The sequence below is a fragment of the Folsomia candida genome, unplaced genomic scaffold, assembly GCF_002217175.1.
Source record: "Folsomia candida strain VU population unplaced genomic scaffold, ASM221717v1 Fcan01_Sc021, whole genome shotgun sequence".
NCBI classification, from domain to species: Eukaryota; Metazoa; Arthropoda; class Collembola; order Entomobryomorpha; family Isotomidae; genus Folsomia; species Folsomia candida.
The window spans coordinates 2,113,452-2,130,988 of record NW_019091213.1 but is presented as its reverse complement, the minus strand read 5'-3'; the positions used below and the strand labels follow the sequence as shown (position 1 = coordinate 2,130,988).

The 17,537-nt window shown below is 40.3% G+C and overlaps 2 protein-coding genes across 2 annotated transcripts in view; both read right to left on the bottom strand.

The window, feature by feature from the left end:
- Positions 1 to 998: 998 nt before the first annotated feature.
- Positions 999 to 2,625, bottom strand: LOC118438458. Its single transcript, XM_035858772.1, has 3 exons — positions 2,050 to 2,625; positions 1,911 to 1,961; positions 999 to 1,586 (listed from the first exon to the last, which is right to left on the bottom strand). The coding sequence occupies exons 1-3, from the start codon at positions 2,442 to 2,444 to the stop codon at positions 1,205 to 1,207; spliced, it is 828 nt and encodes a 275-aa protein (XP_035714665.1). The 5' UTR covers positions 2,445 to 2,625; the 3' UTR covers positions 999 to 1,204.
- Positions 2,626 to 8,562: 5,937 nt separating this feature from the next.
- LOC118438443 overlaps positions 8,563 to 17,537 on the bottom strand; it is a 37,453-nt gene continuing 28,478 nt past the window's right edge. Inside the window, exons 13-15 of the mRNA XM_035858749.1 lie at positions 11,648 to 11,753; positions 11,356 to 11,528; positions 8,563 to 10,462 (exon numbers count right to left, since the gene is read on the bottom strand). Coding sequence (XP_035714642.1) covers positions 9,250 to 10,462; positions 11,356 to 11,528; positions 11,648 to 11,753 — 1,492 coding nt within the window. The 3' untranslated portion in view covers positions 8,563 to 9,249. The remainder of the gene's footprint in view (positions 10,463 to 11,355; positions 11,529 to 11,647; positions 11,754 to 17,537) is intronic.

The window sequence follows — 17,537 nt, the reverse complement described above, 5'->3', positions numbered from 1 at the left end:
ATCAAACCATGCGTACGAGAACATGATGACAATCTTAGTCATATTTACGATATGCAAAAAACCGGTTTCACTGTCCACCATATGATATGATGATCCACGTATGTTATGCAATCGTGGAAGTTATTCAGCCGTTCTGGGTTATTAAGCCTGAAAATATTCTATAATCATGAGAATGCGTGACATTACAAAAATTTTGTGAATCGTTAAACTTGAATTAAATGATATTCGTACGTATTTAAATAAGAGTGGTAATTAACACTGAATGTTTTTAGTTATCATGAAATGTGGTGAAATTCATAGCAATTGTGCATCATTTATTTTAATGTCACGTGATGTCGCATTCTGATATTTACTTTAGATAGATAATCTAAAGTGATACATAAAATCGTTACTGCTATCTTCTCGTAGAACTAAACATACACATTTAGAAATATTTTTTTGCTTAGGAGTAGAAGGTCACTACTTGTCGGGCCCCGATTTCGATCTCCTTTGGATATGTTGTAGTACTACATGAGTCTAGAAAAAGTGAAGGAGGGTTAGACTCCATGAGCCCATTTACGCCCGCCACACCCCCTCAAAGGCGCCCAAACCCCGAGTTGCCGCACTAAAATCCTCGCCAAAAATCGAGTTTTGGTCAGATTTTCAAGAAATTTACATTTTTGTGATCCCAGATAGTTGCTCTATCATATCCAATAGCAAACTCAACTTTTTTGAAATTTCGAATTTTTTCAATACATACCCTTGGTCAGAAAATCTTCGAAAATATTGAAAATTTCAAAAAAGTTGAGTCTGGTATTGGATATGATAGAGCAACTATCTGGGATCACAAAAATGTAAATTTCTTGAAAATCTGACCAAAACTCGATTTTTGGCGAGGATTTTAGTGCGGCAACTCTGGGGGTTTGGGCGCCTTTGAGGGGGTGTGGCGGGCGTAAATGGGCTCATAGAGTCTAACCCTCCTTCACTTTTTCTAGACTCATGTAGTACTACAACATATCCAAAGGAGATCGAAATCGGGGCCCGACAAGTAGTGACCTTCTACTCCTTAATACGCTACATAACGTGCACTAACCTGATCTAAATTAAAATTTAAATACAATTCCACGTCTACTCCCCATAAATCACCCAATCCAAAATACATCTATCCAATTATACCCTTATTAATTAACTTTAATTATTTCACTAAAAAGCTATTCTTCAAAATTTAAAGAAAATTGCACCCCAGAAATACCGCAACTCCGACTAAGGCAACCAATACCGTGTCCCCATGCACAACCCCAGAGGAGGAGGAATCGTCCGTTGTGCCGGCAGAATCCCGTGTGGCCCCCGCTTCATCGTCCTGCTCCCCTCCGTCGCCAGTCGCACCTTCCGCCGGGGTCTCAGCCGGCTTGCTCCCCAACCCCACCACGTTCAACGCCCGATTTACCACGTTTCTCGCCGTGTTGATTTTATACGTGATTTTATTGATGGGATTCAGTTTAGCGAGGAGACTCGTGGAAGGCATCGACGTGGTCATGGCGTCGCTCGGACTGTCAGCATCAACTGAAGAATCATCCTCGGCCACTTGAGCTTCAAATTCTCTTTCGCTAAAAAGAAGGTTATTTTTATTTTACTAATTTAAATTTTGAACTTGAGGAAATGGATATAAATTTGGCAAATATTCATTGTTCAGTTATTGTGCTGTTAAAAGTTTAAAATTCTCGTCCACGTGATTGAGAGAGCAACATTACTTGTGCAAAATTTGTCCAGCAATGCAATAAGAAAGAATTTTGTATTTAATTTAACTATTAATTTAACCCAATTTAATTATTAAATTTAATTAAGTCGCTTAATATAGTAATTATCATGAAGTGGAAACCAGTTTGCATATTTGTTGACAACTTAATAAAGCTTAACTTGGCTTGACTTACCGTTGTGGTGGTTCGGACGAAGCTGAGACGAGCCCAAATCTTTGGAGTAATCTGGACGACGGTAATAAATAATTTGGCAGTTAGAATTAATATTGAAATGGTACAGATGCCGAAGTCGAATAATTGTAATAATGTAAACCTTTTGATGAACCCTTTCGACCTTTTTGCCTTGTTCGTGTCCTCCTCGTAATCTTCCTCGTCTAATCCCAACGATGACAATGTTCTCGCCCGGTCCTCCAAACTCCCAGTTTCACCCAAGGATTCTACGAGCATGGTTGTAGATTGAATTTTGGGATCCATCTTTTCCACCAGAATCTCTCCATCTTCACTCTTCGGGGCCAACATTTTGGTATGATTAACGAATAAGATGCCATTAATCGTACCCCTCAGCAGTCCATGACCGCCCGGAATCGAATTTGAATTAACTGAGAAACACGCAACCTGGAGAATTAAACAGTTTTGGAGAATGCAAAATATCTGAAACAGTTTCCAGTTTGCGGTCCTCCTAACTAGTTGGCGATGGTGGGAGTACATTTTTTAATACTTTTGGTTTTTTAGATAATGTTACAAGGGAAAAGTTCTCTTTGAAAGTGATGCCTCGTAGAAAATGCGGGCTTATATTACTCCATGCAAATTGAGTTATACAGAGAAAGTAAAGTAGGACGACCCATAATACCAAGACGTGACTGCTTTTTGGGGTGAACAATTAAGACCAAGATTATTTTCTGGAATGTTGCGAGGCATGTCATAAGTACATAAGTATATGTGGCTGCAACACTGATTTTAGGGACTGTTGACTCATCATGACGTGCTATGACCTGCTTTACTTAATGTTGCTCATCCAATTTACAACATCTCTAAATAAAATCTCGACTAGGGGAATGGACATGAGTCGTTCTGAAGTGTCATTCTAGCGTAACATTCATTCCATGTAAGTAACTAAGAAGGCACGGACCAAATTGCAGGCTCCTCTCTCCATCACGTGCTTTCTCCATGCCAGGAGACGAAGGAACGAGGCAGCTACTGGAGTGAAAGTAAATGTGGAACGAGCGATTTCAGCCAAGTGTCACCTCCTCCTCCATTCCATCCACCTTGTTTAGGGCCCAATTCCATCCTTCGCTTGACAGCGCGGTATACTTCCTCGACCCCTGCCTGGCTGGGTGCATGTGTATCAATTTAATGGTGAGAACGAGACGAGAAACATGTCAATTTTGTGATGTCAGGATTTCACAAGATTTTGTGCTTCCTCTTGTATCTTTAAATTCCTAAATTGTACAGTTTTCCAATGGAAAGCTGAGATTTTATAAATGTTCCAAAATTTTCACATGCACGATTTTATAAAGAACCAATTTGGTCCACAGTCTGTTGCGAATTACAGATTTGTGTCCAGTCTCTCGCATATATTTGATTTGCCTATTTACGCGTGGCTTTTCTGCCATTATTCTACTTTCGCGTTTCACAAACCTCTCTGGGTTTTCGTCTCCGTTTCTCTCCAAGTAATTCTGCAGTTAGGGTTTGTTAGCAGCAGATTCGCATCCATTCCAATTCATTTGCTAATGGGACCAACAGATTGGAAATCGGAAGGAAATGGACTCCAGTCAAGTCGAGGTCGTGGGTGGAAAAAAAGTAGCTTTACTCCCGCGACATATTTAGACCAGAAGAGGAGAAGGACCATTTTCCAGACTGGCAGACCAAAATCAATGCTTTCACTCTCAGGAGTCACTCACTACTTTGTTTTCTTACTGACTCGAAGATGTATTTGGACGTTTGGTCCGCGTGGGTGTGGACTTAAAGGGATATTATTTTTCCATATGATGAAAGAAAATGGGGAAAATATTATTACTTCTTTTTCAGGAATTTTCCAAGCTTATTTTTTTACATGATTTTTTATTTATTTATTTATGTACATGTGCATTACCGTCTCAATGTCTCTTTGGCGTATATGGCGTAGACTAGTGTTTTTTACTCGATTGACGAAGCGAGCTCTGGTAAATTACTGGTCACACCCTAATGACTTTTTTCTCCTTGCTGCAATCCAAATCCAACAACTTTGGCCATCTTCTTCTCGCTACGCCTTGTCGAGAGTCCACTTTGGCCAACTAACTAACCAAGTAGTTTGAGAGCGAGGTCAATTTTGTGCAGTGGGAAGGTACCAAAATGACTTTTTTTCTCCTTCCTGCCTCCCTTCTTTAGATGGACATAACCTTCCCTTTTATGTAATTTATAACCAATCCAATTCTAAAAAATCTCCGGTCTTGGTCTCTTATTCCAGCCCACTTTCACTCTCTCTCTCTGTCTCCATTTTCTCCACCGGGCAAGAAGGTTTTACTTTTTTTACGAAATAAAAATCCCCCCAAAAAAGTAAAGAAACCGTAAAAAAGGATGGCTGGCCTATGGATGGAAGTGGAGATTTTGGTAAGTAAGTGCGGTATAATGTGCACCAAATCACTAAATGATACCTGACCTGAATCTGAAATAGGGATATTTCATGTCCATGCCGCAATCTGAGCGTGGAGTTGAACAACAATGAAATTTTTTACCACATTGACTTTCCCCATAAATAAAAGTGTATCTACGTACGTAGCAGGGGCCGTAAATAAATAAATAAATGAATTGAATGTTGGCGTACACATAGTTTTTTTATTTGTGGAAGATTTGTATTTATTTGTCACTGGTGCACTTTTTGCAAAAATTTGAAGAGTAAATAGGAGGATGAAATGTATAAATCCCACCACACCACAAACCAATAATATCCATCCACATCCACATCCGCTCGTCCGTCCGTACCACTTTTGATCCACCAACAAGCAATGAACTCATAAAGATGGGAAAAGTACCACTTTTTATACCATTTCGTGTTTCTTATTTTGCACTAAAAAGAAAGGTACATTGTTTTTCCTCCCATTTTGTGAGCCCAGCCTCTCACTTTCTCTGCCCAGAAATTGATTCTGATCTGATCCATGCTGATCTCTTTTGTTCCAAATACTGCTCCAAGGATGAAAAAGGATTTCGTGCTGCTGCTCCTGCTCCTGAAGAATTCCACATGATAAAATCCGACTGCTTTCTCTCCATCCAGGACTACTTTACTTTCCCGGATAGAATTTCCTTTCCCCATTTCCACTTTTTTATTGTTCTACCCGTCTCTTGCAGGAGTATGGACCAACCAACGGACCAAAAAATAAACAAAACATTCGCCACCCATGCCCCTATTAAATTCAATGTTGCACGTTTTCTCAATGGCTGAGCTGTGTAGCAGGCAGGTGAGTATCCACCACATTTTCGCTATTGTACAGATATTTCTATTATTATTGCCGTCCTGGTATGTGCGACAGATCCGGTAGGAGTATGCGGGATTCTGTGTATAAAAGATGAGTCCAGGGAATTCCTCTAAGAAGACGGGATCAATACGTGTAATTGAAAAACAGAAACAAATTAGTGATGGTCATCTGATGCTGTTTTGGAAGCTAGATGCAGGATAAAGGATGGATTTATTTTTTGTTATCTTTTGAATTAGGTCCGGCCTTCCTTGATCGAACTGGAAGGCAAGGAAAATTGGCAGATGTGTTGTTTTCTTCGGGATTCTACTATTTTTCTGGATCTAGGGACAAATTTTGAGCTAAAACTTACTTACTTTTTTATAGTGGAATCAGCGCATCACCCTCGTCTTATCCTGTGATATATGTATGACGACTTTACCTTCTCTCTTCCATGAACATCTCTCTCTTGCAATAGTAGTACTACTACGAGTTCCTACAACTTTTGTAAGGAAGGTGCACCGAAAGTTTCCTGGAAGCATTAAGTGAAGAGCTCTGGACCGGGTTGTAGGGTACACGTTGGAAATTTCCGTTGGCGGAGTAAACGATATTGCCTTGATATTGCCCTACTTTTCCTACTTGAAATGTAGACATGGTGAAATTTACCATATCTTTCCTTCCTCTCTCACTCTCTCCAATTTCCAAAATGTGCTTCAAGACCACGTAACAATAGAATTGAATGCAATGGCTTCTTTTGCCTCCAGCTGCTGCGGCTCCTGGTGGTTTGGTGGATTCAATGATTTCGAAAAATAAAATGTGACAATCAACACTTTGAAAATAAGAGGTAGAAATTGGCAGTGAACGAGAGAGATTTAAAAATTATACTTTTAGGAGGGCATCTTGAATGTGTGTCGTGTACACCCCCCGTCGGGTGACCGAGAAAAGGATTATTATACGACATTTATGAACCCATTTGGTATTCAATTTGGCAGAGGTAAATCTCCAAAAGACTTTGCTCTAAATTCCGACCAGACCACGCCACACGACTCATTCCAGAAGTCACACAAGCTTAAAAAGTAATGTAAAGCGATCTTGTGTGGTGGTGTAATAAGCAGGTGAGTGAGTTGCTTCATTTGGTAACAAATGTTGGAAATGGCTTGAACCCATTTTGTACTGTAATGGGTGCAGCACTTTTGTCTCAAACTTATTTTGGTGCCAAACAAGAGAGCAATTATTGAATTAATAATGCGTCATTAATTTTTTTATGGTAGTGTTTTTTTAATCATTTCCATCAAAAAAGTCTCTTTTACATACATATATCGTGTTACATTTTTTTATAGTTTGATTCACATAAGGTGACAATAACAAAAACCAAATGTCGGCAGTGAATTTTACATATTTGACTTCACAGAAGAGTTTCTTCCTTTTATCGTCCAAGTTATGTTACATTATGTTTATAAGTATGTACACACGTGTAAAAGTTTGGCCATTAAATTTACTTATCGGTATCATAGTTATCATACAATTTATACACATTTTTAGCACACAAATATATGTACTTATCTACTACGTACTACCTAACATTCAATTCTATTTACACTTTACACAAAAAATTTACAACAATTTAATACGATTTAATTAAGCCGATTAATTATTTATTGTTTTTGCATAGTACAAGTTTTAATATTAGAATTATGTAGTGACGTAATGGCAATGGTTTTAAAGTAGTAGTTAAGTTTGGCCAAGTGTCTTTGATTTTTAATTCCATGTTTCTGAATACACCAAGAAATACTGACGGACAGCATTTGTCTCCTCAACTTGTTCACTGTACTAACAATTTATACTCCTAAATATGTGTAATCTAATACAATGCTTACTTATCACACTGTTGGATAACTGCACAAAAAGTATCTAGCTCGAGTTATACGTAACAATAATATATGGTAATAATCCTATAAATAGTAGTAAAACTCTTCCTACAATTCTACCCAATTTCCACCTCAAGTTTCGCAGTATGTCGAAATTCACCGGTTTTCAACTGGATTTTTGCATCATCTTTCTAAGCAAATATTATTTCGTACTATTTTTTTCATTGTGAGCCTATAGCTAATTTCTGGTTGACTGTGTCATGTGATTGATTTTGGTCTATTTATTGATGATTATATCTTTCTTGCCATGCATTGTTTAGTACTAACTACGACTTTAAAGTGATTTCTATACATTCTATTTCAGGTGAGGAGAGGAGAGGTGCAAGGTGAAAGTAACAAGGAAAACGAGAATACTTTGTCCATCATCTAACTAAGGATGTGAAGTTAATTGGCTGTGTTAATTAATGAATTATTTTGAAAGTCAAAAATGTAAATTTCTTTACTACTTAATAAAAAACTAATTAGTCGAAGTCAAAAAACATTGTTGATAAAACGAATCAATAACCCGCACTGCGTATGCAGATCGGTATCTCGTTGTTTACAATGGAGGTCTCCCAGCGTATGCTCGCCGATTTTTAGCAAATTAGTATCAATCGATCACAAATTTAATTAATATATAAATTGCAAACAACACTGTCTCCCAATGGGCACGTTTGGCAAAGATATTCGCATCCGGAGAGGAGAAAACGCACAGTAAATTTGCAAAGCATGAACTTTATAGGGCACGTTTTCTCCTCTTTGGATGCATTATCTCCGCCAAACCTGGTCATTGGCAGATCGTGCATTTTGTAAATTTCATCTTAATTAAATTTGCCAAAATCGGAGAGCATACGCTTGGAAGCCTCCATTCTCAGTTCATTTCAGTTTTCATTCCTCTTCTTTAGAATTATCTCCCCGAAAATGTAAACTACCTGCACTGCACTTATTCATCGCCTATCTTGAAAGATTTTATAAAGTTTTAGACAATAGAGAGAAAGCAGGTTTTTGTTTTCCTAGCATATTTTCTTGCCCGGCCGGACTGCTGCAAGCTAATATTTTAAAAGCGAAGATTACACTCACTCGAGTTCCATGTAACCAGAAGAAGCGAGAGAGAAAAGTTGGTTGAGCAGGTAGCAGGTGCGTTCACTTTGAAACTCGCGAGTCACTCTTTTTCCTTATAAATTACGAACTGTGTTAATATCCTGATGTCTTAAGCCTATCGTCGAGAAGAAGAAGAAGAATATGCAAGAAGAGAGAGAAAGAGAGAGTAAAATTCCTACGGCGTGGCCTACCAGCAGTAAATAGAGATTAATTACCGTCCTCCTTATACGCTTTCTCCCTAGCTCCTTCCGTTCGTCAGCTAGATTTTATTTACTCGACGCATGCATTTAAATATGTATGTAGGTCTGTTTATTTACATTTCGGAGGATATTTACGAGGGTGGAGGAAACGAGCGAATAATTAAGTATGTACCTATGTACATTCTATTTATGTATTAGGACAGGTAAACTGTACAAATAAGTGTGTATCTACACATGTAGCGAGACTAGACCAAGGGAAATTTAGATTTTTCTGTGTTAGACTTACGAAATTTGGTAAAATATCACTCTTATAATTCTCTACTACTAACACGTATGTACATATTTAATTTATCATAGTTTTGTGCAGGTAGTCATCATGAATGTTTAAATTTTATATCTTTTTAAAAGGACGATTTCCCCATTGTGCGACTTGCAGTCCTGAAATTAACCAACACTGAATGGAATACATGTAGTAATTAATAGGTGTAGTAGCTAATAAGTAAATATGCAGGTGAGAAACCATTTCAGGAAATGATACCAAGAATAAAATGCGGATGGCTCGTTCGACTTAAAAGTTTTAGACGAGTGCAACGAATTTTTTCTATCACACATGTGCTCAATTACCTTTATGTATGTATGCATTAGCTATTTCTTCTGATATCTTAATAGTACGCTCGTTTTTGATGACTTTTTTAAGATTATTGTCTCACTTTGACCATTTATTATCCATTTTCAAGTTGAACTGACTGGAGAAAGCAAAGAAACCTATTTAAATTACTTTCTCCACTCAGTTCCACTTGTTTTTTTTACGTAAGATTTCTTAAACGGTAGTAACCCGGTCGATTTCAACATACTGTTCCACTCGAGATGGCGATTGTCAGCATTCGATTTCTCGCCGCGTCATTTCGCGACGATGGTGGTGATGCAAATGGTGGTGATGACTGGCACCAAAATCCGCCCCACCAGCACCACTGCTCCCCATGCTCATCGTCCCCGTCCCCCCCGTTCCCCCGAAGAACATTTCCTCCGTCGGAGTCCTACTACTCATCAAAAGCTTCTCCCTCCTCTCCGCCCTCCTCTTCTTACAAAGCAAACAGCCAAAACAGCAACTCAGAACGAGAAACGTGATCAAACTGGCGGCCGCGAGGACCAGATAAGTCTTGGGGATGGGGAAGTACTCACAGTTTTCCTCATCATAATTTGAAGGGCAGTGCGAGATCCCATCGCAGAACAGCGTCGGACTAATGCACGCGTTCAGCTCGGGACATTTAAACTTGAAACAGACGTCTTCCTCCAACTCGTCACGGGAAGAGCCGATGGACGAGGAGGACGTAATTCCTCCAGATGAACCTGTCCCACCACCACCGACATCACCCGGGGTCACAATCTTATGTCCGCCATCAATCCCAACGATATTGCCACCACTCGTCGTAATCACACTGGAACCACTCAAAACCCCGGTGGTGGAGGACGAGGAGGAGGATGACGCGGCATGAACCCCCCACTCGAGGGGTTCGTCCCTTCTCGAAATTTGAATATATTTCAGCTCATATCTCGCATTGGAGCTTGGACCGCGAGAAACTAGCTCCACGATGAGTTGATTATTAGAAGGCAGGCTGGTCATGGAGAGGTGTGGGTTTTCCACAAAGTTGGGAAACTGAGACGGAGTGTCCCATCCCAAGGAGAAGATTTCCACCTGGTTTCTACTCCCAAAGGAGGAATCGTCAGGACATATAATTTGGAGAAGGTGGCCAGAGAAGCCACCGCTGTAGACGAGGATCCTGTTCCTCGTGTCGCAATGCGTAGCCCGCTCTTGGCCGGGTGAAGATGATGATGAGGAGGAGAAAGTAGAAGATGATTTGGAATGTGGTTGCGGATGTGGGGAGGAAGGAACCACAAACTTTTTCATTGTATGGCCCGGGACCCTGAGGTAGATGTAGTGGGACGGCGATGCTGGTTGGATTTCCCACGGGTAATGGGAACAACTTTGGTAAGGGACCCTCTCCGGCTGGGCCAGGGTTATGGTTCCACTCGGGCTTTTTAGTTTCTGCCCACGCGAGCAGGCTGGATGGTTGGATATGAATTCGTAGCTGAAATAAAGAACGGAGGAGACATTAGTGTTATTCTTCAAAATATATATTTGCAAGTGACAAAATTGTAATTATTTTTGGGTAGTAAATTAAAATGGAGTAGTGTCTCCGTGCTTTTTCATACGTTCTGTATTTCAAACGTGAACATGCAGCATTTCACAAGTGCAAGGACTAACTAAGCAACTGAGAATTGACTTCTGGGCACGTCGCTCGTCCATCTCGTGGCTCCATATATTCATAAATATACACATCCAACGACGAGTAGTCTGACTTGACTCCGCGTGCTCATTAACCTTTCTCCTTTTCAACCCGTCGACTTTCTCCCAAATTGCCTAAAGCACTTTGTTATACGCTCATCAGTGTCTGTCCTGATAAAGCCTCAGCGTGGGATAATAATAAAAAGAGATGAAAAGGTGGCCAAATAAATTGACGCGGCGAGTCCCATTATGAAAATGATGATGATAGGAGGGAGCACAGCACAGCCATGTTTCGTGCATGGTGAAAGCGGAAAAAGCTTCTCCTTGCTCTCATTTCTCGGAGGAGATTAACCCTCGCACTCACTCGCACACTTCCTGCTTCGTAAATTCTAACTTGTCCTCCAACACCCAGAAGCAGTCAATTTCCGTCCAGGCTAATTCTAATGTGTGAATTTATTCCCAATTTAAATCCCCTTTTCCTACCGCGAGTGACATGAGAAATGTTGGACACCTGCCTCAAGTTAAGCCCTTCTCAAGACTTCAGTTATTTCTTAATGGCGCCACGATGCCTTAAATTTGGGTACGCATATCTTCAAAATTATTAGCGCAAAGTGAAAGTATTTCAAATAATCTTTATCTAAAATTAGTATAAAACTAAGGGAATTAGTAGATATTTTATACTCATTTGATACTCACCTCCCTTCAAACGTGAAGTGATCCTGGTCATGAAAGGGCTGCATATTCTTCACATTCAGCACAATGTCCATCGTGGATGAGACGGAGAGGAATGAGAACGGCCCAGCCTCCGAGTCACATAGACACTCTTTCAAAATTCGGCTCCCATTCCCACCCCACGGCACTTCCCAAACCTACCAAATATGGTTAAAAAACACAAAAAATTAGTCAGGTTAAAGATTAAAAGAATTAGATTTAATAAATCAAAGTACATTTTGAAGAATTACATTTTTTGCAAATTAATCAAGTTTACCTGAACCCTTCCCTCCGTGACGCGCTTGGTGGATTGTGTATCATTCTGCGTAATGTCTCGACACATGGACCTCCCCGTCAGCGAGGTTACCTCCGATTTGCAAAATCTGTCAATAAAAAAATGTATTTTAAACCTATAAGTTTTCCATATGAGGAAATTTTTCCTGCCTGCCAACTCCTGATAGTGACATGATCTCAATGGGATGAATGGAACGAGGAGGAGGAAGAAGAGTGGAGAAAGCTTTCTCCAAGTTTCATCTCATTCCTCGCTCGCTCGCTCTCTCTGGAGCAACTTGGTTCGTTTCGTATATACGAACCCAACTATGCCGTCTCATACATGCATGCACATCTCATATTCCATTCCACCAATCAAGATAGAAATTAATATTTCCCTCCAGCAGGAGATGGAAACCGTTCAGGTCTGACTATCTGCCACGGGATCTATCTGCCTCCTCCTCGTTAGGCTGAAATTGGAGTGATGCTACACAGCCAGCATAGTATCACAATAGCTCATAGTTGGGTTGGTATCCCACCATGTGCACGACGTGGGAGGCAATCCATTTCTCCCGAAATCCGTCTGACACTCAGCATCCAATCCCATTCCGATACAATGGTGAACAGAATAGAACAGAGGGCAGAGAAGAGAAAGCATTCAACACTACTCACTGACTGCTAGATGTAGGAGCGAGTTATGTGGAGGTAATATGTACGACGAGGACGACGAAGTGCTGGGTAGTGAAAGTAGTTGGGAACGTTGATTAATCATTTCTTCTCCTCGTTCTATGTATTCTCGCAGTCAGTCGTCGTCTGGTTTTGACATTCAGTCCAATATCGATATCAGTCTCACAATGGAAGACAGAAGAGTTTGATAAGTATTGTTGAGAGAGAGAGGATGGGTTCATGAGACTTTGAAAATTCGCGAAATGACAAGAGCCCAAATTGTAAATTGTGTACAATAATTTGACCAACTTTGCCAATATATTTTGCATGAAGAATAATTTAGCAATTGGACAAAAACTTGCTAGTTAGCCTGCCACCATTACAAGACTGGTGTCACGTTGCCATCAATTTATTTAACCACCCTCCAGAATTCTCTACAATCTAATCATCATACTCATAAATGGATCATAAATGGGTTGGTCTCACTCATAAAATAACTTGAAGGGATGAGTTCAATCCTCATAAAGGAAAAAAAGTTTTTACAACTTGTGTAAGTAGCATTTAATGTTCAAAGTTGGCCATTAAACCATCCGTCCACCCACCACCGCCATTGACGACGGTAATGCCGACGTGTGTGGTGGTGAAAGTTAAGCCCGTGCGTACCCAAAAGACGAGAGGAGCTAGATACATACATGGATAGAAGAGATGTGAAACAACTATTCAGACCCTCAATCCTCAATCCTCTTGGTCTCGTCAGGACGAGTTCTGTGACGATAAGAAGATAAGATGAGATGACCATCATCAAATAGGAAGGCGACATTTCCGCCCTGCTCTCTTATCCCTCCTTATCCAAACCACTCTCTTTTGTGTCACCGACTTTGTTGCCAGTCCACTTTTTGGCGACATCAAACCAGCAAAATCCTACACTTGAGAGATGTTCACCTTCTCCAGCTTTTTTGCCTTTCTTGTCCCTCGCAAAACCCATTATCTCTCAGAAATTCCAATCTAAACGATCGCGACTTTGGCCGAAACGAGCCATCAAGTATCTCTTATCGTCTGCCAATGTCCTCCTCCAATGTCAATGTGTCGTCTGGAGTTTCATTCAATGGGCTTATCCACCACCAACGAGCAGGAGGCGACAAACATCCAGAGACAATGGAGGACACAACCGCAGAGAGAAAAAAGCGTATCTCATCCCAGCATTTGTTTCTCTTGGTTTCTTCTTTTCGCTTCGTGGGTGATGGAGATTGTGATCACATCACACAATACAATTGATGACCACGGTTTCGTTTCATCTCAATCTATGGCACTCCATCATCGCATCGTTAGCTTGGAAGCAAGGATGTGCAGTAATTTTGGCAAATTTCGCTTTCACCAGACTCTCATTCTTCTGGGAATATCTCCACTTTATGTAAGTTTTAGAATGTAAATGTAGTCAATTTCCCACACAATGTGTGTATGGACGCATGTATTCTGAAGGAATTGACGTCGGTCGGACGAGATGGACTTTCCTCTCCCATCCTGTCCACATCACTGCCTCGGGAATCCTTATTCTTGTCGAGTGAGGAGGTTCCCATTACCAGGAGCGTGTTCTGAGAAGAAGAATGAACAGCAGCTGTGTGTGGAGGCTTTGTCTTTTAAGTTGCTGCTACGAACGATTGTTCGAGGTTGGTTTCGTGGTTGGTTGGCATCTCCTTATCTTCATCCAACTCTCTCTCGCTTTCTCCATCGAATTCATTTTGGTTGACTCACCAGAGCACAAATTCACTCGTGTGCTCATCGTGTTTTTGAACTTTGGCCAATCCAACCGGAAAAAATCTTGCGGAAGTAATGGGAAATGATAATAATGATAATTAGTGAGATGCTGGACATGATTACGATGGACACTTGGTGGTTATTTGAAACCTTGTTAGCAAATAGTGCCAAGTTACACACTCTTAAAAATCAGATGACAAACGTGACTGGGGTTGTTACCATTTTGGTTTCGTTTGGTGATAGACTTTCACCGAGTGAAAATTGGTGGGTGTTCCCACTTGGTGATTCTACTGTAACCGAGCGGTAACACAGTATCACCATGCACCCGCTAAAGTCACATGTTCATCGGTTGATGATAAAATCCAATGATAAAATTTCTTAGAGTTCATGATTATCAGAAGAAAATGCACTTTTTTTAGATGAAAACCACCTAATTTTTTCCTGCATCGATAATTATGTATAAACTTTCGCATTTTTTATTTAGCCCTCGAATTTGCATGAATGGACTGATTCGCTTTTGTCGGTCTCCAAACTCCAAAGTAATCAGTGCTCCTAACTTTTGCCCGACGGGATCCAGAGGTAATGGGACCTCGTGTGGAGATTTTGTTAATAAAACACGAAACAAAATTACGACTAAACAGTGCAAACTGTGTAACGGAGGACTATGGCTCGGTGGGAGGGAAAGTAGGAGCCACGCTCTCTCATTACGTCTTCCCAGACCAGAGATCAACGTTTGCACGGGAATGACTTTGATTCGTTTTGCGGTGTACTTCCTAACTTTCACTCGCACGTTCTTTTCCTATTATTGTCTCCTGGCATGCGAAGAGTCGAGGCAGGCTGGGCTGGAAGCGTGCATTTCATTAGAAATGGGGCAGATGTGGAAAAAACGGTAAAAAACAATGGCTGGTAGCTTGTAGAATAAGTGAGACTGTAAAAATACTCATTTCTTATGGATAAAGTGAATGTGGAATTAAGGTGTCTATGAAAATATCCATATTTTACTAGACTGAAAAGTACAAATTCAACAAGTTGACTTAATTGAGACAATTAAAATTTTTACACTTGTTTCATTTGCTGATAAATTCGGGCAAAAATAGTCGGAAAGCTAAATATTTCTCTTGCAAGTGGTTGGCTTTTCGCGAGTCAAGTGTGTGAAGGTTAAGAGAGTCCACGTGATGAAGTGTAATTAGATGTCGAAACATGCAGTCGAATCTCAGACAAATTACGCAAATTGTGTGTCGTCAGATTACTAGTGTATACGCCCGTCAATCCACAGGCAGAAAAGGTTATGTGTCCCTTCCCATGATGCCGCAACTGAAAAACTGACCTCAGATTCGAAATCAGCGACTAAAAAAGTAATAAAATTTCACTAAGAAACTTATATATGTATAACTCGTTTCTTAACGTAACTTATCTCAGATCAATGAAATTGTATTCCTAAAACATTGCAAGGGAAACAAATACGTTTTAATCAAATCGACCACAACGTGATGACTAAATATTTTAACACAGCTCTAAAACACCCATCACTGAACACATCATTATCATAAACGTCGGACCTTCCCCATTCTCATCTGGACTGGAAACTAGCACTTTCCCCTCATCCAGCACCACATTCAGTCACGGCGACGACGAGCGGAAAAGTGCGTCCATCCTGCAGTGAGAAATGACTTCATACTTTCTCCTCCCGCATTATGCGTACCGTGTTTCCGTAAACTTTCCACTATTAGGAAATGACCTCTTAGTGCACATAAAGCGGGAATATATCGACTCGTAAAAATAAAGGGGAAAACTTTTCCTTTAGTTTTCAGGACCATCACCACTCTACTTTTCCACGCTTTACCCTTTCACCTTTTTCTCCAACCATCCACAAAGAACCGCTTGCTGACATTGTTCAACAAACTGTCTAACTTGGAATCATGCATGGTTTTTACACACTCGATTCGATCCCCTCCTAGAGAGACGAGACCGTGAGAAAATTGTGTAAAAACAGCAATTTACACGAAATATATTCACAAACACGCCCCTGGGCTACGCAGTGCCACCTCAGCCAGTGCCAAATCAAACCTAAACCAACCTTGGAGAGAAAGCCGTGGGAGGAGAGACCTCTTCTAAACCACTGGAAAAACATGACCAAATCACATTTTCCTTCTACCGGATTAAACTCAGGCAGGGTCGCGGACAGGAAAATTATGCAAACCAAAATGTCACCACTGCTGCTGTTGACTGTTTTTCTCTCCAGTGTAAAAGTAGTAAAGGTTGAAAAATTGTAGTGTCGAAATGTTTACACAGTGCATGACTCTACCATCACTTTCACCAGAAAGACGAATTGGTAACAAGCCAAGCCACTAAATAAACCAATATTTCTTCATTGATTCTGCCAAACCAACTTTGCCCCTGGAAAGTTGTGGGAGAAGAGTTTGTGTGCCTATTTGTCCGGTGGAGCAAATTTGGCTAGGCTGAAATTCAATTCCTCACCGTTTTTTTTTTGCTTTCAAATAGAATATAGGAATAGAAATGGGTTCTCTTTCTTGGTGAGAGGGTGGGTGCATGGGAGCGAGTAGATTGTACATACTCAAGTTCAAAGTGGATTGCTCAATAAAAATGTCTACACCCTATTCAAATTTAAAGCAAAATTTGTTCATGGAATTTTTCCCATGAATACGAACTTGGTAACATGTATTCTTATCTTATCACCGTGTAGTAGTAACATCCCTACACAATTCAGTAAATCCCTTTTAAAACCCAGATTAGTTTTAATTATCGCGATAATTCAATAAAGTTGACAAGACATTCAATAAGAATTAATAAATTGGACACAATGTAGGAAATTCACACCTTTCCTTAAATAAAAAAAGTAATCCTGATTTCACTCACTTCATGTCAATTCAAACTTTCACCAACTTTCTATTTATTGGGCCCTTGAGGAATTAAAAAGTTATGGTGTCTGCTCTTTCGAAGTGCGAGTTACGACTTATACTCCGAGCTTCCCGGTCTCTTAAACTCCGATATTCACGTCGTCGTGACCATTTCTTCTTCAAATCAACAATGTATTCAGTTTGAGAGCGAATTTGAATAAAAAATTCTCGCTTCCGACCCTAACCAAGTCCACCTTTATTGGTTGTGTCGGTCTATCTGGGTGAATAATGAATTGTGGAGAAAGTTAGGTCCTGAATGGAGGAGGATTGCCTCGGTCTGGTGGTTGTCCAAACTTTTTCCTCTCCTCCTTCTAGTAGGCCCCATTTAGAAAGAATTATTAGCTATTCATGGCAACTTCGTCTTTCTATTTGGGGGCGCGAGACTTGAAAATAATTTCAAATTCATCCCATGAGAATTTGTTTAAATATAAAGGTTATCCAGAAAAAAAGCTATCGTAACAACGGTCGGTGGACAATTTGCCACAGAAAGGAGAAAGTTATGGAAGTTGGATGTTTTTTTTTCTCAAAAGTCTTACACAGTGGCGACCAACTGTCAGA